Source organism: Pan troglodytes, chromosome 18 (genome assembly GCF_028858775.2).
Source record: "Pan troglodytes isolate AG18354 chromosome 18, NHGRI_mPanTro3-v2.0_pri, whole genome shotgun sequence".
In the NCBI taxonomy this organism is placed as follows: Eukaryota; Metazoa; Chordata; class Mammalia; order Primates; family Hominidae; genus Pan; species Pan troglodytes.
Window position 1 is genome coordinate 54407366 of NC_072416.2, and position 23909 is coordinate 54431274.

Sequence of the window (23909 nt, forward strand, 5' to 3'; positions counted from 1 at the left end):
CAGGAGACTTGCTTCAACCTGGGAGGCGGAGGTTGCAGTGAGCTGAGATTGTGCCACTGCACTCCAGCCTGGGTGAGTGAGACTCCATCTCCAAAATAATAATAATAATAATAATAATGGCTGCTGTTAGTGAAGACCTCGGAGACCATATCCGGACAAATCAGAGGAGTAAGGCCCCCAGAGATCCAATCTGTGTCCCTGGCCACAAAGAAGAGATCCAAGCTGTCCCCCTGGGCGCAAAGAGGATACCCATTAATCTTGCACCTCCAGGCGTGGCTTAGCCCCAGCTTGGCAAAAGAGTGCCTCCTTCAATGAGGTTAAGTATGTGTGTGTAAACATGCATGTGCAAAGAACAACAGACCCACTTTCAGGAAATGAACAGGGCAGAAGCCCAATGAAGTGTCTATTTGATAATAATGACAATAAAATCATGACAAATAAGAGCCTAATACTGAGCACTATCTGCCCAGTACCATTCTAAGTACATGAATTATCTCACCAAATTCTCCCAATAGTTCAGGCAGAAGGTTCTGTTTTCATCCCTAATTTAGAGGTGAAGTAAATTGCCCCAAATCACACAGCACCTAAGTGGGGATTCACACCCGGGCAGTCTGACTCCAGAGCCTTTCCTCTCCACCACTCTGTTAGCAGTTTACAAACATACATTCTGACATACTCTGGGATCTGCTGTTATTAAAAAGCTAAAATGAGTAAACTTAGGCAACATCAACTTGTGCTTCCTTACCTGGCCTCCATGTTTCCAACCACACGTAGATAGTTCTTGTGCCGACGAATTCGACGTTGCACCTCATGAAACAGGTAACGCAGCTGCATAAAGATGACCAGGCTGGCCATGGATAACCAGATGTTGCCAAATAACTTAGAGAGAAAGAGAATAAAACACACGGTAAAAGCGGACGTGAACTTGCTAGTGATGAAGGCGCAGTATGCAGCGGAAGCTCTTCACTGTTGGTGATGGTGAACTGCAATGTCTTTCAGAAAGGAAATACACAGATTTATCTCATTACTCTAAACAATGCACATCCTCGTCAGCCTAGGTGCTCCAATGCCAGTCATCTTTCCTGAGAAACTCATCAGAAATGGAAAAGCTTTATGCAAAAAGATGTCTATCCATGCAATTATAAAACAGAAAATATGAAAATGAACAAAATGCCCAGAAGAACAGTTAGGTTGTAAACTCATGTAATGTAAAATTATATAGTCATTAATTACACTTATTATACTATATAACTACATATTACTATTATATTTGTATATATAACAGTTCTGAAGGTCAATTATGGGAAGATAGTACTAGATAAATGAAAAAAGCAAGATATAACTATCTTTATCAAACTAATACATGATAAAAAATATGTAAAATGTGAAATAGCAAACAACCAAATATAATCTATAAATAACCCATTGTGGGATGCGGTTTATTAAATCATGGTACAGCTATCTGATGATATTTTTATCCTGAAAGTATTAAAATGGCTTAGAAGAACTGATGCTAGCACAGGAAAATGTTCATAATACATTAGTTTTTAAAGAATAAAACTATATGTCTAAAATATGATCTCAATTCATGAATGTATGTACTCAAATACATAAAAAGAATCAGTTAAATACAAAATACATAAAAATACAAAATACATAAATACAAAAAATACATAAAAAGAAGCAGTTAAATACAAAAAATACAAGCATGAGGAAAAAAATTTAAAAAAAGAAGATAAAAAATCTTAACAGTTATCTTTGGCCATTTGTTTGTCCCCTTTTTGAGGGGGGAGGGAGGCTTTTTTTTTTTTTTTTGGGACGGAGTGTCACCCTGTCGCCCAGGATAGAGTACAGTGGCGCGATCTCAGCTCACTGCAACCTCCATTTCCCAGGTTCAAGCAATTCTCTGCCTCAGCCTCCCCAGTAGCTGGGATTACAGGCATGAGCCACCGCATCCAGCCGAGGCTCTTTTTTTAAAAAAAGAATTACATACTTTCTTTAAAAAGTATGTTTTCAAAGTTTCTTTCAAAAAGTAGACTTAGAAATGTGCCACGTCTAGCTCAATAATTTTAAAATGCTACTTGCTAGGCTTATAATTTAAATAAATTGCCCACCAACTATTTTAATTCTCACCATTATTAGATCACTGAAGGGCCAACCAATGAAGCAGATCTATGACACCGTAACTTCTAACATACCAAAGTAAAATGTAAACAATGATGGTGGTAGGAATGTAGGAATTAAGTATAAAGACTTTTTTTAATTACAAAGATGGAAAATGTATAAATCTGTGAAGTAGCTAACACTGCAGGAATTCCCATTACCACCTACAAAGTACCTGCTAAATATTTAAAGCCATAGAAACTATGGGGAAAGGCAGCTCCTTAATTTCATGCTAAAAGAATAATCTATTGACTTGGTCAGCAGAGTTAACTAAGTCTCCCAGGACAGCAAACACTTCCCGAGTTAGGCACCAGCCAAAGCAGTTCCACGGCACTGCCTTACACCCAGTGGCAAAAAGAGGGAGGGTTTGCAGCCACATTCATTTTTAGTCTTTAAGTAGTCCATCCACATCTTATTTCTAAAGTTTCATTTTTTAATGAAGAAACCATTACTGTTCCTGATTCTGAAAGGCTTGCCCTCTGTTAGAGCTCCTTCTGAGGAAACTTACCAACATGTGAATATGGTGCATGAGGTCCAGGGACAGGAGAGTGAGCTCCATGACAAAGTCTGTGTAATAGACATACGTCCCCTTTCCTTCCCACGTCCCTTCGTGGTTGAGGTCCCAGAGGTGAATTACGTATCTGTAATGAAGAGAGAAAACACCTTAGTAATTTACTGTTACTACTGAATTTGGTTTAACCATGTTGTAATTTAGTCCGATTTTTATATATTTCATACCTGCTACATCTTAAAATCAACTGTATGAGTAGGCCTCCATCACCTCCCTCCCCAATTTCACTCACCGTAAAATCACATGAGCAGTCCTCACTGTCACAAGAAGAGACTATAAAAAAGGATATTTTCTTTTTAGTAAAATGTAGCATTGCTCAGGCCAAACTTTTTATAAAATGATAAAAGACAAACATTTCTCAGTTCAATTAAAAAGCAGATTGTTCAAGTTTACCCATTATTTTATTTTCTCTGCTTCAAATTTCTGTAAAATATTTTTATGACCTAGAAACCCAACTTTTATTGAGGAAAAGTCCTGTTAATAGGTGACAACCAATTACACCTACCCCCCGGAATCCCCCTACAATCTTGAGGTTTACCCTGGTAGTCTGACCATCAATTCTATTTCACACAGCATTAAGTCACTATCACTGATTACTTAGAAGGGTGATGCCGTAACTCCAAGTATAGTTCAGGTACTGCTATCCTAGACACGAGGACCTGCTCTCTCCCTAGTGCTTTGTGCACTCCCTTTGTCCACCAGCAGAAAAAAGAACGAAAGCAATCAAAAGCAAAATAAGGCCAGCCACATCACACCTTTAATCCCAGCACTTTGGGAGACCGAGGCAGGAGGATTGCTCAAGCTTAGGAGTTCAAAACCAGCCTGGGCAACATGGTGAAACCCCATCTCTACAAAAAATACAAAAATTAGGTGGGCATGGTGGCACGTGCCGGTAGTCCCAGCTACTTGGGAGGCAGAGGTGGAAGGATGGATTGAGCCTGGGAGGTGGAGGCTGCAGTAAGCAGAGATCGCACCACAGCACTCCAGCCTGGGTGACAGAGCCAGACCCCAGACCCTGTCAGAAGGGAAGGGGAAGGGGAAGAAGTGGAAGGGGAGAGGGGGGAGGAGAGGGAGGAGAGGGAGGAGAGGGGGGAGAGGGGGGAGAGGGGGGAGGAGAGGGGGGAGAGGGGGGAGGAGAGGGGGAGAGGGGGGAGGAGAGGGGGGAGAGGGGGGAGAGGGGGGAGGAGAGGGGGGATTGGGGGGAGGAGGGGGGGGATTGGGGGGAGAGGGGGGAGAGGGGGGAGAGGGGGAGGGGAGAGAGGGGGGGAGAGGGGAGAGAGGAGGGGGGAGAGGGGAGAGAGGGGGGGAGAGGGGAGAGAGGGGGGAGAGGGGAGGGGGAGAGGGGAGAGAGGGGGGAGAGGGGAGGGGGAGAGGGGAGAGAGGGGGGAGAGGGGAGAGGGGAGAGGAGAGAGAGGAGGGGGGAGGGGGGAGAGGGGGGAGAGGGGAGGGGGGAGAGGGGAGGGGGGAGAGGGGAGAGGGGAGAGGGGAGAGAGGAGAGAGGAGAGAGGAGAGAGGAGAGAGGAGAGGGGAGGGGAGAGGAGAGGAGAGGGACAAAATAAGTCTCTCATGGCTTTTTTTTTTTTTTTTTTTTTGTAGAGACAAGGTCTTGCTATGTTGGCTAGGCTGGTCTTGAAGGGTATTTTTTTTATTACAGAAATTGACGGCCAGGTACAGTGGCTCACACATGTAATCCCAGCACTTTGGGAGGTCGAGGCAGGCTGACTGCTTGATCTCAGGAGTTCAAGACCAGCCTGGTAACATGGCAAAACCCCATCTCTACAAAAAAATAAAAAATTAGCCAGGCATGGTGGTTCATGCCTGTGGTCCCAGCTACTAAGGAAATGAGAGGATCACTTGAGCCCACAAGGTGGAAGTTGCAGTAAGCAACTGCACTCCAGCCCGGGCAACAGAGTGACACCTTGTCTCAAAAAAAAAAAAAAAAAAAAAAAAAAAAAAAAGAAATTTTTCATTAAGAAAAAAAGTCCTCTTAATCTAGTAGAATAAAACTATCACATTATTTATGTTTTAGATTAAATTCCCATTTGTAAGTGAAAAATATTTTACAGGAGAGAGAAACACTATGAATATAAGAAATGATTTAGTTTAAAATATCAAATCTGTAATATGATAAATTATCTTAAAAGAATAAACAGTAACAAGCTAAAATAAAAGTATATACTATAGTATGAGCTGACGGGCCTAAGTTAAATGTGCTTATTTTTAGGTATACCCTTTTCAAAGTTTGGATAATATTATATTAGTTGAAAGTTAGAGAATCAAAAAAAGGCAAACATAAGTATCATTCTAACTTTGCTTTGCAATAAATCTAAAGCAAATAAGTCAGTGTAAATGGATTTTTCAACAGATTTTCTGTCAAGACGAAATACGGTTGTATATTTTTCATATACAGAAGTATTCACCTAAGATTACATATCCTATTATTTATATTAGGACTATTGTATTTTAATTACAATATTATAATATGATAATTAACATTATGTATTTAAATGTTCCTTTTCTAATTTTACTTACACTACTAAATGTACTCAAAAATGAATGCTGTCAAACAGAAATAAACTTTAACTCTGCTCTACCAAATTCCCAATGAGTAGTTCAAATGTAGTGTTTTGATATTAGCCAGTTAGCTTCAGTTTATCTAATATCTCATTTTTTAATTAATAATACTAATTATGGGTAAGATAAAAGTATTTTGCCTTTGGCCTGAAGAAAAAGCAAATATAGCCATTAAATATAAGGACATACAAACAATTTTTATTTCTTTTTTTTTTTTGAGATGGAGTCTCGCTCTGTCACCCAGGCTGGAGTGCAGTGGCGTAATGTCAGCTCACTGCAACCTCCGCCTCCCGGGTTCAAGCAATTCTCCTGCCTCAGCTTCCCAAGCAGGTGGGACTACAGACGTGCGCCACCACGCCCAACTAATTTTTTTTTTGTATTTTTAGTAGAGACAGGGTTTCACCATATTGGCCAGGCTGGAGAATTTTTATTTCTACTGAACAGAAATTGGTATTTTCAGAAAGGTTTAAAAGAGTGAAAAATTTTTAAATCTTAAAATATTCACGAATAGACCAGATTTTTCCTTCAAAATGATGAGTACAGTTTATTCATTATTTTGTAAAATCTTTATACCCTACGTAAAGAAAGAGTTACATAAAATACCACACAAAAGCATTCAGTACCAGTACCCAACACACAAAAAGGAACTGAAATGCTTGTTAAAATGAAAGACCAAATATCCACCTGTCATTTCATGGGTGAAAATAACTTGTCAAACATCCAGCTTCCTTGAAAACAGACAGAAATACAATCTGAGCAAGTCCTGCGTCCAGTATCTCACCTCTGCAGCCATGAAAGCCAAGGTGTGCATTCCGTGGGTGTAGCCGGTGATGGAGCAGACGGCCGCCAGTCCACAGCAGGAAAGCAGCATGGCAACCAACAGGGACAGGACTCGACCGTGGCTGCTCATCGGCGTGGTGGGCGAGAAGGAAAGCTGAAATGCACACAGTAGGAAACTGCTCATTCTTCTTCATGGAAGTGTTAAACTTCACTGAGAAATTAAAGGTCAATCTTGGCTTCTCTGCTTAGGGTTCTGTGCTAAGCACAGAAAAGCATCCCATTACTATATGGTCCTACTCTCCAATAACCCAAATATGAGCATGAGCTCATATTTAGAGATCCTTGTCATTTAATTTACTGAGTATAACAATATGCATTATATTTTCATCCCTTACTCTCAAAGATCCTCCTAGCACTGGGATTATAAACCTCTAGAAGCAATGTTCCGAGGGTATATAACTCTCTCCTCTCACCTTCAACAGGACTCAGGACAGTGCCTGTTCTGTTCTGTTTCTTTCTCAATCTTGCTCTAGTCCTCCTCTCTGAAATTGGCATTCCTAGTCTATTAGGGCTAGCACAATTGAAATGCAATCCAGGCACAGGTTTACCACTACTACAACGTGATGTCAGCATTATGCAAGGAGAGGCAACAGTCTGAAAAGAAGGCCTAGAGCTGCAACTCCTGAGGTCACAGGCGGAGATTAAAAAAAATAGTTTGGGAGGTTAGAAGCTCCTGTTTGTGACTTCAAATGAGGGTTGAATGTGAAAGAAATAAAGGCTGTGAGAGTGAGATTAACTCAAACCAAGGTGCAAGGTCCATGTGGACTGGGTAAAGACAGGGAAAAACAAGGCCCTGGAGTGGGTTTAACTGAGGGGCAGCACTGTAGGTGCACATTTATCTGGGACTCATGAGACTACTTCAGGTCACTAATGGGTTGGAGGTTCACTCATACAGCTATGATCTGAAACCAAGTGACAGATCTTGTACCAGACATAAAAGGATTCACTTCTGCAACCAAGGAAGCTGAGGGAGCTAATTCAGTCCTGGCCCGGGGTGGAAATAGTATAAACTACTCAGAAAGAAGAGCTCCACGAACTAGAGTAAGCTGGGAGAGACAGAAGGAGACTAGAACAGAAAATATCTAGAAAAGACCAGATTTTATTGTTTATGTATCAAGGTTTCCTTGCACTGTGAACAAAACAGTCTGCATAGGTGAAGTGACCCCATGTTAGCAGTAAGTAAACACTATGGGGTTGGGAAGAAAGCTCCCCAGGAGACAACGATTCTGCATCTCTTGGCTGCTGTAGAAAGTTCTTCAAGAAACAGGCAATGGGGGCCTGATCTAGAAGTCTTCCCAGAAGAGCTACCCTGACCATGCCTGCTGTGGCTCATTCACATTACACAATTCAAAGTTGGCAAACGTGGTGACTAAGCAAGCAAAAAGCTTGGCTAAAAACTCACATATTCAAAACGATCCTTGCAGAGCTGAACCATCAGGTGCAGAAAGACAAGTCCGGCAAACCAGAGGCACCACATGACCACCTCTTCCACTGTCTGGACATTCAGCACACCAAAGATGAAAATGAACTTGTAGAAAATAAAATTCCAAAATTTGTCTTTGAGATGCTAAAAAAGAAAAATGTTTATGAAGGTGAGTACCATCACACCTACCCCATTTGAGGGAAGTTACCATAACAAAAGCCGGCTTCTATGGAAGATATATTCTGCACTTGGCTTTCTAATACTTGTCCTCAAGAAAACAGAAAAAAAAAAAAAAAAAAAAAAGCAGCCATCTGAAGAATAGAGGTAAGACACCCAGAAACTAATCTGTAGACTTTGGACTATAACCCTAAATCAATTATGGAATGTTAGCTATTCAAAGGATAGCAATATTAGTTTAGTAACTTATATATTAAGAAATAGGCCAGGTGCAGTGGCTCATATCTGTAACCCCAGCACTTTTGGAGGCTGAGGCGGGTAGACAGCTTGAGCTCAAGAGTTTGAGATGAGCCTCGGTAACATGGGGAAACCCCATCTCTACCAAAAAAAAATACAAAAATTAGCTGGGAATGGTGGTGCACACCTGTAGTCCCACCTACTCAGGAGGCTAAGGTGGGAGGATTGCTTGAGCCCAGGAGGTCGAGGCTACAGTGAGCCATCATCATGCCACTGCACTCCAGCCTGGGTGACAGAGCAAGACCTTCTCTCAAAAAAAAGAAAAAAATGCTTACATTTTTAATGCACAATGAAAAAGAATGGCAAGGGCTATCATTTTTACTACTTCTACCTTCCAGATTCTTACACAATAGAAAAGATTAGACTTTTTTAAAAAAATTCTTCAAATTAAAAAATAACACAACACAACCACTTGCCAGCCCATAATAAAGGGGGCATAAAAAGTACAAAGAAAATGAAAAATGCTGCCTTAACATTTTTATGAATTTTCTTGTCTTTTCCCTATGTACAAAACACATTACTTTTTGTACAATGCTTTCTTTCACCTATTGTATTGTTAGAACCTTAACAATGTCAATGAATATTCTCTGAATATACCAATGTACCATTTCAATGGCTAAAGATGGACACTGAAACTGTTTTAAAATTTTCACCACGCAAAAAAAAACATTATAATAAGGGCCGGGCGTGGTGGCTCATGCACGAAATCCCAGCATTTTGGGTGGCCAGGGCAGGTGGATCACTTGAGCCCAGGAGTTCGAGACCAGCCTGGGTAACATGGCAAAATCCTGTCTCTACTAAAAATACAAAAATTAGCTGAGCATGGTGGCACAAGCCTGTAATCCCAGCTACTTGGGAGGCTGAGGCATGAGAATTGCTTGAACCTGGGAGGTCGAGGTTGCAGGGAGCCATGATCATGCCACTGCACTCCAGCCTGGGCAACAGAGCAAGACTCTGTCTCAAAAAAAAAAAAAATTGTGATGAATATTTTTGTATGTATCTTTGTATGAGTTACTTCAGCACTGTCAAATCAAAAATTGCAAAGATTTTTATGGTTTATAGTAAAATCTACCTAACTTCCAAAGCAGTCCTGTAAGTGTACATTCCCATGGGCAGTGTGTATGCATATTTGCTTCACTGTACTCTTTTACACAGAGGGCTTCCAGTTTTGACAATCTTCACTAACCCTGAAATAGGAGAGCAATAAGGAGGGTCTAGTTCCCCCACATGTTAAAATAGACTATCAAGCCATCTAGGAGGGTCAGGGAGAACTGACTGAAGAGGATAAGAATGGAAGCATGATTCTAAGTATACTTTTTTTTTTTTTTAAAGAGACAGGGTCTCACTCTGTCATCCTGGCTGGAGTGCAGTGGCCCAGTAGTAGCTCACTGCAGCCCCAAACTCCTGCACTCAAGCGATCCTCCCACCTCAGCCTTCTGAGTAGCTGGGATTACAGGCACATGACATCATGCCCAGCTGATGTTTTTTATATTTATATTTTGCAGAGATGGGGCCTCCCTCTGTTGCTAAGGCTGGTCGCAAACTCCTGGGCTCAAGTGATCCCACCTTGGTCTCCCAAAAGAATGCTTTTATATGTAATTTGGAACCACGTAAATGTTTCACAAATTCAAAAAATAAACACAAAAAAGCAAAATGTACTACAAATTAACAACGTGACTCCTTAAAGATTTTGAGAACTTAAACACACTGTACTCTGACCAGATATCTTTTGTAGAGAACAAAATAAAGTGGAAAAAAATCATAGAGTATGCCCTAACTCTATCCATCAAAAGGGCAGAGACACCATAGTGGTAATGAGCACACTCAGCCAGTATACAGCTTGGCTTCTAAATATCATTGCCCAATAACGTGAACTAGGAATCGTTGGTGAAATGTCTGTTTCCAGACCTGGTGCAGGGAAAGTACAAGGTGAACTTAGGACATTTTGTGCCCTGGTTTTGAATGACACTGCCACTTGGCTCTGCCATTTAGTTTCTGTGTGACCTTGGGAAAGTCACTTAACATCCCTGTGCTTTAGTTTCCTCATCCATACAATAGGTCTTATAATAACAGCATATACCTCATAGAATTGTTGGGGGAATTATAAATAATATATGTGAAATGGTTAGACAAGTGCCATACTAGGCACTAAGCACTTAAAAAAACATCAAAAAGCTTCCTTGCTCTAAACCTCCACTTAACATTTTAATCATTTTAGATATTTGATGTCTTTGCCTCTAGCATTACTCTATTTCCAGAACTTTAAGCACCCAAGAACAAACCCATGTCAATCCTAGAGATTTCTAACTCAAAATGGTTCCTAATTGATGCTACTGGATGACATTAAACATAAATAAACCAACATAGAACAGCAGGGAAGATGCGATCGATGCTGAAAAAAATGAAAGTGGAGCTGGATAAGAAATATGCTCATTATAATTACCTCTGGATCTAGTTAAAAAATCTCTAAAATACTCCAAGGTTATACTTTCTATAAATTTCAACCTGATAGAAGTAACCTTTTAGGGAAAAGAAAGTATATAAAGCCCACTGGTGCCAGATCAATCCACCAAGCCTGCCTGGCCTGACCAATTTCTGGTCCACAAATAAAAAATTTGAAGAGAAACTTGAAGAAGTATCAAAAGAAGCATTTAAGCCAGTAGAAGTGGCTCACGCCTATAATTCCAGCACTTTGGGAGGCTAAGGTGGGCGGACTGCTTGAACTCAACAGTTTGAGACCAACCTGGGCAGCATGGTGAAATTCCGTCTCTACAAATACCTAAACAATTAGCCGGGTGTGACACATGCCTGTAGTCTCAGGTACTCAGGAGGCTGAGATGGGAGGAGACCGCTTGAGCCCAGGAGGTTGAGACTGCAGTGAGCGGAGATCGCACCACTGCACTCCAGCCTGGGTGACAGAGCAAGATGCTGTCTCAAAAGAAAAAACAAAAACAAAAACAAAAAAGGCAGCATTTACAACCTATCTGGGAGACCTCTAGAGTCGATACTGGAGAAAGTGCTGAAAATGAAAAATCTCTGAGAATACAAAATAGTCCTGTTCACAATGGCATCCAAGGGCTCAACCACCAAGTAATACATGTCAGCTCTAAACTAGGACTTCAGCTGATTTTATAAAAGGAAATTTGGGTTGAAAAGGGTAGGTAAGGAGAGAATGGAACACTCTGAACATAAAGTAAAGCTGCTGTTGTGCTTTTCATATAGTAGGTTCCTGTGTTTTATCACTGGGATAAGATAGAATAAAACACAATTTTGTTCTTATGTTGTGATTTTGAAGGCCAGTTCTAAATTTTTACTTTAAAACATACCATGCCAGGCACAGTGGCTCACGCCTGTAATCCCAGCACTTTGGGAGGCCAAGGCAGGCGGATCACCTGAGGTCAGGAGTTTTAGACCAGCCCGGCCAACGTGGCGAAATCCTGTCTCTACTAAAAATATATAAATTAGCTGTGGTGCACACCTGTATTCCCAGCTACTTGGGACGTTGAAGCAGGACAAGTGCTTGAACCCGGGAGGCAGAGGTTGCAGTGAGCTGAGATTGCGCCACTGCACTGCAGCCTGGGTGACAGAGCAAGACTCCGTCTCAAAAAAAAAAAAAAAAAATTATTCTACACCCTACCCACTCAAATCCTCAGCGAACTGCCAATCTATACAGTATGCTTGTGGCATAATTCTTCATTGAAAGCATCCCCTGCCCATTCTGAGTCACTTTCCAATGTCAGACAATCTCACCCAAAACAAGAACAAATCTCCTAATTTTATGCTTTTAGAACAATGATTCTTAATTCACCTTCCCACAGAGAAAATTATCTTGGTAAATTCTTTTGGAAAAGAACCCACATTCTACAGAGTGACATTTATGATCATTCAAAATAAAACAAATCTAGGCTTCTTTAAAAATGACATTCCTAAAAGTCATGAAGAAAAACAGCTATAAAAAACAATATTGGGACAACTTGGCTACACTGAATATGGACTGTGGATTAGACAAAGTATTTTTTCAATGTTAAATTTCCTAATTTTAATCACTGTGCTGTAAAAATGCCTTTGCTCTTAGAAAATACAAACTGAAGTATTTAGGGGTAAAGGGGTAATGATGTCCACAACTTACTCTCAAATGAATCAGAAAAAAAAGTATGTATAAATAAAAAGTGAAGATTAAAGCAAATGGAACAAAATATTAACAACTGGCGAATCTGGATAAAGGGTATATAGGAGTTTTCTGTAGTATTCATGGAACTTTTCCACACATCTGAAATCATAATACAAAGTTTAAAAAAAAAAATCTAGTCACAAGAATCCATCCTTTCAGTGTAGACTTACCTGTCTCTCACTCACTCGAAGAGGGCCAAACACAATACACTGGATGAGCTTAGCCACCAACATCAAAACACAGCAAGCAGTATTTACTAGAACCTGTAAACAAATCAGAGAAAGGAAGTTTATTTCTTCCTGCTGAAAAATAAAAGCAGCTCTAAAAATCTCATATTAGGAATTCAGCCATCATTTCCAGTGACTGAGCCTTTCTGGTTCTCTCCCAATGCAAGATAAGTAATATCTGAAAAGGCATACTGTTCTGGGGAGTGGGTGTTAGGGATGAGGACCGGAAAGAGAGGCACCAGCTCACCAGCTAAGTCATAGTTCTTGTCCCAATACGCACCCTCCAGCAGGCCACCTTATCTTTCATCCTTAACTGAATTGTGTGTATACTTTGTACTGTATGTGCAAAACTACATTAACCTCGTAAACTGCAGGTCCTTCCCAAGTACCTCATTTCCGACATTATTTTGACAGCCTTGAAGAAAACTGTTCTAGAAATTGAAGTTACCGTGAATAGTAAAACCCAGCACCCAGAGATTCTGCCCTGCCAAACAAATAGGAGGTAGGGGTAGGAGTGTGGATGGTCACAAAAAAGTCTCATCATAAGGAACTAATAACAAAAATATATATATACAGAGAGAATATTTTAATATTTATTGGAATGGAAAAATCTTTCAACCAAAAGATAAATGTTCTCCATGCTTGGTGTTGGCTTTGAAGTAAAGGTTTTGTGGCACTGCAGCAGGGTGGAATGGGTTCAACAGAAGGAAAAGAAAACCAGCGAGAGGGGCCAAGAGATGAAAGGCAACCTGGGGATACCAATGCAAAACCAAGGCCTTCTTCAACAGTCTATGAGAAAACTTGAAAAACAAAACAAAACAAAACAAAACTCTAAATGAATATCCTTACACCTAAACGCCAAATCTTAATGCTTACAAAATGGAAGAGTTGGCTGTCCCCAACCCAGAGATTAGTGTGGGGTATCACATTACTCTGAATGACTCCAAAAAGCCAAAAGGACCTTGATAAAAACAGTACAGATGACTTGTTGAGAGCAAATGAAAAGGAACTCCAATTCAATGTAAAGCTGCTTCTGCCTCTGATTCACTACGTTTACCATATTACCCTTGCCAAGTCATTCTTCCCTCTACTTTTAAAAGCAAATGATAATTTTAAAGAAGAAAGAAAGGGGATAGAGGAGAGTAATTTAAGAAAGCAAGATCCCTGAGATCACCTCAGGGTCTGTTTAGTACCTCATGCCATCCCTCCTTTGGGAGAACACTTAAGGGCAGCCCTGATTCATTACAAATGATTAAATTTAGTTCTATTCTGTCTGCCTAATGGGCCAAGGAAGTATGTAATATATTTTTAAAGGATTGAAACGAAAACAGTTCTGCTAAAGAAATAAACTGTTTTGGTACTTAAATCCTTCAAACAACCAGGAACAAACGCCCAAACTAGTTGCCCCAAATATCCTAATCTGTGTAACAGACCTATTCAAAATGGTCCAGATCACCAGGAGCATGGTGGCTCACACTTGTAATCCTGGCACTTTGGGAGACCAAGGTGGGAGGACTGCTTGAGGCCAGGAATTTGAGACCAGCCTGGGCAACACAGCAAAACCTTGCCCCTACTGAAAAATATATAAAATTTTTTAAAAAGAAAAAACAATTCAGGTAACTTGAAATGTTCATTTTTAAGGTGATGAAATAGATGCTAAAAAGACTCACCTTCATTGTGATCTAACCAATCTCAGCCACATTAACTAAGAGAAATGTCATAAGACAAAACCACAACCCCTCATGTCACATCCCCCAGCCAAACATGCCCCAGCTTTATTACGACGCCATTTCTTAAAATAATTCTGCCCGTTTTTACATGTAGTCAGTCATATGAATTTAAAAAATAAATGCAACACATTTAGCACTTGTTCGAGGCATGTGGGAAATCAGAAAAATGAGGGAGCTCTGAACCCTAAACTCAAAGAGCTTTTAGAATCTACAAGAGATAGAGCATGGTAAGCAATTTAACAGAAGGCCAAGCAGGCTACTATGAGAGTAATGATGGAGAAAAAAAACAAATTTAGGGTCACTTAAACATTTCTCTATTCAAAACAGCACTGTCACACACATCTTAAGTTATCAAATAAAAAATAAAGTATTATTTACTATTTCTCAAACTCTTTAAATAAAAGTCTATTTATTTATTTTTTTTCTGACAGTCTCACTCTGTTGCCCAAACTAAAGCACAATGGTGCAATCTCCGCTCACTGCAACCTCGGCCTTCCAGGTTCAAGCTATTCTCCTGTATCAGCCTCCCAAGTAGCTGGGATTACAGGTGTGAGCTACCACACTAATTTTTGAATTTTTTTGTAGAGACATGGTTTCACCATGCTGCCCGGGCTGGTCTCGAACTCCTGGGCTCAAGTGATCCGTCTGCCTCGGCCTCCCAAAGTACTGGGATTACAGGCATGAGCCACTGCGCCCAGCCTAAATAAGTCTTTGAATTCAAATAAGGTATAAAAAATGTGTATCTTTAATTTATCCAAAAAAAAGGTAAACGTCTCTTATAATCCCATCACCCATAGAACAACCACTTCCTATTTTAATTTAGATGAAGATTTGAAAATTAACATGGCTAACCAGGGAAAAAAAAAAAGCTTGAGTATACTGATACTAAAAAGGGAATTTATGTAAAAAGTAGATAAGCTGTTGTGAACTTTGTAACCAAAGCTACAAAGGATTGAAAGCAATCCTTATTTTAAGATTATAAGCAAAGTTTTTTAAAACACCTTAATGATTATTAATAACTATTCCATGTCTATTTATAGAAAAATGCCTTAATTATAATGATTATATGTTAATTACAAATACTGACCCGGCACAGTATCTCGCACCTATAATCCCAGCACTTTCGGAGGCCAAGGTGGGGGGATTGCTTGAACTCAGGAGTTCAAGACCAGCCTGGCCAACATAGTGAAACCCCATCTCCACAAAAGATACAAAAATTAGCCGGGTGGGGTGGTGTGCACCTGTAGTCCCAGCTACTGAGGAGGCTGAGGTGGGAGGATCTCTTGAGCCCAGGAGGTCAAGGCTGCAGGGAACCGTGATTGCACCACTGCACTGCTCCAGCCTGAGCAACAGAGTGAGGCCTTGTTTCAAATAAATAAATAAATAATATTGTGTCATACATATAACTTCTCAACTTCAGTTAACAAAGGCTTGAAAAATTGTAAATACAATTGAGCAACCCTGATGCAAAAATCCAAAATCTGAAATGCTCCAAAATCCAAAACTTTCTGAGCACCAACATGGCGCCACAAGTGGAAAATTCCACACCTGACCTCATGTGACGAGTCACAGTCAAAATGCAGACTTACAACAGTTTACTCAGTGTCCCTAAGGGAAAAATGAAACTACCTTCAGGGTATGTGTATGAATGAGATGTATATGAAACAGAGGAATTTCATGTTTACATTTGGGTCCCATCCCCAAAATATTTCATTATATATATGCAAATATTCCAAAATCCAGGAAAAAATCCCAAATCCAAAACTTCGGGTCCCAAGCATTTTGGATAAAGTATTCTCAACCTATACTGAAAGAAACATAACTGGAGCATTCCTCATTTAAAAGCACTGGCTCATGTCTATAATCCCAGTACTTTGGAAGGCCAAAGTGGGTGAGTTGCTTGAGTCCAGGGGTTCGAGACCAGACTGAGCAACATGGCAAAACCCCATCTCTACTAAAAACACAACAAATGTAGCCAGGCGTGGTGGTGTGTGCCTGTAGTCCCAGCTACTTGGGAGGCTAAGGTGGGAGAATCACCCTAGACACAGGGAGGTTGAGGCTGCAATAAGCCCAAATAGCACCACTGTACTCTAGCCTGGGCAATCGGAGTGAGACTCTTATTCAAAAAAAAAAAAAAACTGCTTAAAAAAAGTAAACTAAAATAAAATAAATCCCTGAATCAGGCACAGTGGAACATGCCTGTAATCCCAGCACTTTGGGAGGCTGACGAGGGAGAATCACGTCAGGAGTTCAAGACCAGCCTGACCAACATGGTGCAACCCCATCTCTACTAAAAATACAAAAATTAACCAGGGGTGGTAGTGCTCTCCTGTAATCCCAGCTAGTCAGGAGGCTGAAGCAGGAGAATCGCTTGAACCCGGGAGGCGTAGGTTGCAGTGAGCCGAGATCATGCCACTGCACTCCAGCCTAGGTGACAGAATGAGACTCCATCTCAAAAAAAAAACAAAAACAAAAAAACGCCAGGCGCACTGGCTCACACCTGTAATCCCAGCACTTTGGGAGGCCGAGGCGGGCGGATCACGAGGTCAGGAGATCGAGACCATCCTGGTTAACTCAGTCAAACTCCATCTCTACTAAAAATACAAAAAATTATCCGGGCACGTGGTGGGCGCCTGTAGTCCCAGCTATTCGGGAGGCTGAGGCAGGAGAATGGAGTGAACCTGGGAGGCGGAGCTTGCAGTGAACCGAGATCGCGCCACTGCACTCCAGCCTGGGCAACAGAGCGAGACTCCGTCTCAAAAAAAAAAAAGGAAATATGTGCACACACGTTTGTATAATATGTAGGTGTGAACTGTCAAGGACTTGATCAATTTGGGTATTTCTTAGTCTCCTACTTAACAACAGTACTTATTACAAGAATTTGATAATTGCCATTTCTGGAAGAGAGAAGCAGGTAACAGGGAGAGAGAGAGATCTACTTTTCACTGCATGTTACTTCTGTATCCCTTAACTTTTTTTTTTTTTTTTTAATTTTAGACAGAGTCTCACTCTGTCGCCCGGGCTGGACTGCAGCGGCGCATTCTTGGCTCACTGCAACTTCCACCTCCCAGGTTCAAGCAATTCTCCTGCCTCAGCTTCCCAAGTAGCTGAGATTACAGGCACCTGCCACCATGCCTGGCTAATTTTTGTATTTTTAGTAGAGACGGGTTTCACCATGTTGGTCAGGCTGGTCTCAATCTCCTGACCTCAGGTGATCCTCCCGCCTCGGCCTCCCAAAGTGCTGAGATTACAGGCGTGAGCCACCATGCCGGGCCTGTACCCCTTAACTTTTGTACCCTGAGCATGCATTATCTATTTTTTTAAATTTTTTTAAAGTTTAGAATCTACTAAACTAACCTGACTAGTTCTGCAATTCCACATTATTTTTCTCACCATATGATGACAAACTGATGAGTAACAAACCAAAACAAGTTCTCCTGTTACAGCACAGTATTTCAACTATGGCCAGGCGTGGTGGCTCATGCCTGTAATCTCAGCACTTTGGGAGGCCAAGGTTGGTGGATCACCTGAGGTCAGCAGTTCAAGACCAGCCTGGCCAACATGGTGAAATCCCGTCTCTACTAAAAATACAAAAAATTAGCTGGGCATGGTGGTGCACACCTGTAATCTCAGCTACTTGGGTGGCTGAGGCAGGAGAATTGCTTGAACCCAGGAGGCGGAGATTGCAGTGAGCCGAGATTGTGCCATTGCACTCCAGCCTGGGTGACAAAGAAAGACTCTGACTCAAAAAAAAAAAAAAAAAAAAAATTCAACTATATTAAAACACTTCAGAATGTTTCTCATAGCTATAGTGCTGTCAAAGCTTCAAGTCATTTTTTAAAAACTCACCAAATGCCTTTTTTTTCAAGTCTACACAAAATAAAAACAAGTTTTACTTGTCCCCGTTCAGAGTGTAGCAGGTCAGGCAGCAGTGATCCCAGCAACCCTGACTTACTCAAGGCTCAAAGTTAATTCCCTTCACTCCAAGGCCCGGCAGGAAAATGTCCCTTCCAGAATGGTTCTACTCTTCCACTGGAGAAAACAGAAACTAAATTATAAAATAGTTAGGCCTGCCTGGGAGAAAAAGAGAGGAAGGTGCATTTATCACCATGTAACCCTACAGGTGTTTTTGACCCTGTAAAATGTTGGCCACCAACAGGGGCTTATGTATGACCTTGCAAAGACATGGGATTAAACTACTAGGAACCTATTCCAAGACATGGTCAATCTGGATATTTCTTAGACTCCTGCCTACACCAGCACCACTCCCCTGCGCCCCCTACCATTTGGTGGTTTCCTCCCTTTAAGGACAATTCACGTATTGTTACCTCTCTGCAGGCTCCCAGAAACAAACACATAATACAAACATGCACACACTCCCCCTCATCACATAGATGATAACTGTGTTCCTTCTTTAACAAGACTAGGGAAATAGACGAGAGTCCGCATGCAAAGCATACCTAGGAGGTGATCAAATAGCAGTCCCCTTCTCCCTCACCCGGAAGACATTCCTTTTATTTTTAATTTATCTAGGCTCACATCCAATTATTCACAAGTTTAGTCTTTTTTCCTTCAGCTGCCCCAACATTTCTGGAGCTAACATTTTTCCCTCATATACCTTGAAATAGTCAACTCATAAAGACTAAAACCTAGGAAGTCACTTTCAGCTCTTAATTTTGTTTTGTTTTTTTTTTGAGACCAGAGTCTCACTCTGGACCAAACTGCAGTGCAGTGGCACAATCATAGCTCACTGTAACCTTGAGCTTCTGGGTTCAAGCAATCCTCCTGCCTCAGCCTCCCAAGCAGCTAGGACTACAGCACAGGCCACTACACTTAATTTGCATAATTAAGTCAGAACCTTGACAGTAGTTTCATATTTCTATTTCTCTATTTACATGTCTTGCTCTTAGAATTTTAGAAGCAGGTATTTTACATCTTTAAAGGGTTGTAAAACAAATTAAATAAGGAAGTTGCAGAGCCTAAAATATTCACCATCTGAGAGCACTTTAGAGAAAAATTGGCTGACTCTTATTTTAAAAAGCCTATTTTCACATAATTATAATGGTGACTAATTTTTTTTTTTTTTTTTTGGTAGAGCAGGGGGTCTCACTATGTTGCCCAGACTCCTGGGCAGCTCCTGGCCTCAAGCAATCCTCCCACCTCCTGCCTCAGCCTCCGCCTCTCAAACTGCTGAGACTGCCGGTGTAAACCACTGAACCCAGCCCTTAAGTTTTATAATAATACGAAAATCGGCTCTTTAAAATAGGATTCAGCCAATTTTTCTCTAAAGTGCTCTCAGATAGTGAATATTTTAGGTTCTGCAACTTCCTTAATTTATTTAATTTGTTTTACAACCCTTTAAAAATATAAAAACCATTCTTAGCTGTTAAGACAAAAACAGGCCTAGTCAAATAGGCCACGAGTTTGCCAATCCCTGTTCTAAATGGTCAATTCACTTTTATCCACTTTTGTTTGTGGTCATTTTTCCCCTTGAGAGTTCTATTTAAATGATATTATTTGCATAATTAAGTCAGAACCTTGACATTAGTTTCATATTTCTATTTCTCCATTCACGTATCTTGCTCTTAGAATTTTAGAAGCAGATATTTAAGAAAGCAGAAAAGGGAACTAATAAAAGTAATGAGTAAGAATTAAAAAATGAAAAAGCCAAAACACCTGAACAATCCAAAACCATGCTAGAATGGACCAAGAGGTAGCTGAATGGAAGCATTATCTGAGCAATGTAAAATAGCCCAGAAATGAGTAACAAAATAAAAACTCATCTGAAATGAAACTTTAGGATGGAAGTTTTAGAAAGACAAGGAGAAACAAATGCTCAGGTCAAACCCACATATTTGTTAAGTGTAAAAACCCTGAAGTCTCCTCCCAAATCCTTTCTCAATGTCATGCCTGAGGGCCACCTGGAGAGGCCCCCTTGGGAGGAGGAAGTTTTAGGTCACTAGATCTCCCGTCCTCTTCCCACTCTACATAAATCTATCTTCCACACTGCTCCCAATCTTCTAAAAGAAATCATGCCAGCACCCCCACTCCTCCATGCCCCACCCCCACTTAAGCCCCATCAATGGCTTCTCTCACTCCACAAAATACTGTCCACACTTGGTAGAGCAAGCAAGGTCAAGGTTACAAGACATCACACTCTAGCCTCTGCCTAGGTCAGTTTTTCAACCACTAGTGTTCCTCAAATCACCTAGGGCATTCATTAAAATGAAGATTCCAAGGCTCCACCCTTCTCTCTGAAATGGATCCCCAGGGAAACTACATTTTACAAGTACCCCAGATGACCACATACCAGGATGCCAGAGGTCCATATTTTGAGAAAGAAACCTTCAAGGGGGCTGCTCACCTCCTCCTCTCACAGCAGAGCCACCTGCCCCACCTCCTTCACCTCCTCCCCACCTCCTTCATCCCCGGTCTCCTCTTCACCTTCTCAACCTCCCTCTTAAATCAGAAGATTCAACAGACTTTTAATTTAACAGCCCAGCTTCCGGACCACCCTGCCTGTGCCTAGCACTGTCCTCCCCACGCCAGACCGAGCTCCACATGCTGGTTTCTCTATCTGGAATACCCATTGCTACTGGTTGAGACCCTTCCCACCTTCCAAGCTGGTTCAAACACCACCTTCCATGAACCCTTCCCTGGGCACAATTCCTTTCTTTTTCTTCCAAACTCTGCTTCATTTTATTTATCTATTATCCCCTATAAAATTTTGCCATATTACTGAGGGTAGGGGAAAGTGTTGTTCACAGATATGCCCTCCAAAGTGCCCAAAATAACACCTTCGAAAGGTTTTAAATTGTGTTTGTTCATGAAAAACCTCCTGTGATGCTATCAGACCGATATTATTCTAAACTGTGCTCTAAAAAGATAAGTTTTGGGAATTACAATATGTTAAACAATATCTAGCAGGACTTGCACTGGCAGAAGGATCAGTCTTTGTTTTGTCTTGCTTGGCCTTGGCAGGCAGTGTTTGTGAAAAAGTTGAATCTGAATTCAATAGAACTAGGGGAGGGCGCAAGGAGGATCCAGTTGACAAAGGCACCACCACATAGGGTATTCACTCAACAATCTTAATCTGTCCCCCCACTGGGGAAGGCTTTTGAGATTGTCACTTCTACTCAGCTGCTAAAGCAGAAACTACATATACACTGAGTGATGAGACAAACAGTGAGCACATGGAGGGTCTGAGAAACCAAAGCAGGCCAAAGTAAACACGTGGAGACCCCAGAGGAAAGATGGAAGAAAAACAGCACTAGGATCAACTGAGAAATGAAAATATCATCAGCAGAGAGTAAGAAGTGATAAACTTGCCAGAGGTAAGACCTCTACTGAAAATGCTGGAAGAAAAGGAAATTTCCTAAAAAGTAATCATCATCACAGAAAAATCAACAGCTTTTATGTAACGTTTTCTGAAGAGATATTAACCTTAGAATCTGAACATGGCTTTTATCAAAATAAAGTCCTGCGGGGGGAAATCCATTAAACAATACCAGTGTTGTTATATAAATAAAATAAGGGTTCCTTCTCAAAGGCTTATTTATATCTTAGACTTAAAAAATATCAAAGACTACATTATAATCTTAACATGGCAAAAACTCTCCATATCACCTTGTTTACCTGCTAACTCAAATGCAAAAACAGATTTGAAATTAAGCAAGAGATGTGAGTTGAGTTCTTTCGCTTCTCCCTTCTTTAGGACTGTGAAGTTCAGCTTTACACAGCAGTAGACAAACAGGAACTTCACCCTTCACTGCCTTCTACTAAACTCTCCATCAGAAGGACCAGGAGACTTAATCTACAGCCCACAGAGTCCATAAATCCCACCGCTTCCTGATGAAGCACAGTGGGACTAATTATAACAAATGAGTTGCATATCATACTATCAACTTGGAATATTAATCTCTCAGTCATTTACAGCCTACTTTCAACCCCAAATGGGAACTCGCAAGGAGACAAGATCCAAGAAGCCATATTAAATCCAAGTGAGGCTTTAAATCCCGGAGAAACTTTTCTGATCACTGCGGGATTTACATAAGTATTCAAGGCCAAGATGAAAGCAAAATTCTCTAGCCAAAATACCGTTGATCTGCTCAGTCTGAAATTATGTGTTCTAATGAACGAAACCAGCATGTGTGCCTTATCAATGCTGCTTATCTCGCAGGGGCAGACAACCTGGAAACTGTGTTAGAATAGATCCTCAAATAAGAAACATTCAGTTAAAATGATGGGCTGCCTCTTGACACTGTGAATGTTTTGCTGCGTTCAGACATCAAAGGAAAACTGTCATGAACATCAGGTAAAGGCAGCAGAAAAGGAAGCACAGTTTGGTGTTTGTTTCATTACACAGCTCCCAAAGGGGACAATCGAATACTAAGCGGCAAAAAAGTTGTGGGAGACGGCCTCTCTCCAACCGGAATGTCCAAGGACACCTGAGTGCCGAAAATTCCCCCATACTCAACGTCTGAATTCTCCCCTCTGCCCTCTCCTCTTCGTCGGAAGAAAATCCGCTAACAATCCCATGCTTGACCAAGTGGGAAAAGCTTTCAACTTCACTCTACTTCGTCCAACCCTCGGGATAACGCACTCCCAGATCCCGACCTCCCCTTGAACCTGCCCTCTGAGATCTTCTAGTTTCTCCCGAGGGTCCCTCAGAAAACCCAGCCCGTTCCTCCCCACTGCCCCTTAACCCCTTCCCCTGCCCCGGGCCCCGTCCGCGCCCCAGCGCAGACCATCACCCGCCGCCTCCCCGACCCCCTTCCCGGAGCCCTCAACGCTGGCCTGCCCCTCGGGGCCTCCTCCTCGCAACCCCACGCGATGTTCCTCCCGCCCGCGGCCCCCTCCCCCTCCCCGCGCCTCACCACTCTCCCTCAGCAGCGCTCCCGCGAGCAAGGCCGCGCCCCCCAGGCGCTCGCCCTCGGGGGTCCCTGGCGGAGGGGCCCCTTGGCCCACCACGCCCCCGCGGATAAAGGGTGACGCAGCGGACCCCGCCCCTGCCCCGCGGGCCCGGCCGCCTCGCTCACCCACACGAAGAGGCTGTCTGAGAGCAGGTACTGGGCCACATCGCGGGCCCGGGGTCCCCCGGCGCTCGGCCGGGCGGGCGCCGGCGGCTCAGGCTGCAGCGAGGCCGTTAGCTGGTCCGGCTCGCCGGGGCCGGCCTCGGGCTGGCTGAGCGCGCGGTAGGCGCTGATGATGGTGCCCAGCAGGGCCAGGCCGCTGAGGCCCGTGTAGGTGCGGAGGCTGGGCCAGGGGAAGCGCTCGAGGAAGAGCAGCGGCATGGCGGCAGCGGCGACCTCTGGCCCCCAGGCTTCCCTGCGCTGCGGCCGGGCCTCTGCGGCGGCCTCGCGAACGGCGCCCACGGGCTCTGGCGTCGCTGCAGCTGCCGCCGCCGCCGCCGCCGCGCCGGGCCGGGCCGGGCCGCTCCTGGCTGCTGGCGCCGCTCCGCCCCGCGCTGCTCCCGCTGCTGCCCCTGCCGGCGCGGAAGAGCCTCGGCGGGCTCGGGGCAGGCCGCCGCCCCCAGCGGGACGCTGGCGGGACGGGCGCAGGGGCGCGGCCTTCGTCCCCCGCTCCCAGCGGTCGCGCCGCCGCCTAGCGGGCGTAGGCCCGGGCCTCAGGCCCGGGGGCCGGCACCCAGCATCATCCGCCGTCCGCACCACGGCTTGGCTGGGCCCGCGGACACAGAGGGCACCTGCTCCGGCCGCGGCGCAGGGGTCACTCGGGC

General features: G+C 42.8%; 1 protein-coding gene across 6 annotated transcripts in view; it reads right to left on the reverse strand.

The window, feature by feature from the left end:
- Positions 1 to 23681, reverse strand: part of AMFR (autocrine motility factor receptor) — a 63751-nt gene extending 40070 nt beyond the window's left edge. Inside the window, exons 1-9 of one of the 6 annotated variants that reach the window (XM_063796277.1) lie at positions 20484 to 22249; positions 18129 to 18205; positions 13877 to 14016; positions 12387 to 12479; positions 7551 to 7715; positions 6090 to 6242; positions 2967 to 3007; positions 2672 to 2804; positions 746 to 879 (exon numbers count right to left, since the gene is read on the reverse strand). In XM_063796277.1, coding sequence (XP_063652347.1) covers positions 746 to 879; positions 2672 to 2804; positions 2967 to 3007; positions 6090 to 6242; positions 7551 to 7715; positions 12387 to 12449 — 689 coding nt within the window. In that variant the 5' untranslated portion in view covers positions 12450 to 12479; positions 13877 to 14016; positions 18129 to 18205; positions 20484 to 22249. 6 annotated transcript variants of the gene reach the window in all.
- Between the last annotated feature and the right edge of the window lie 228 nt (positions 23682 to 23909).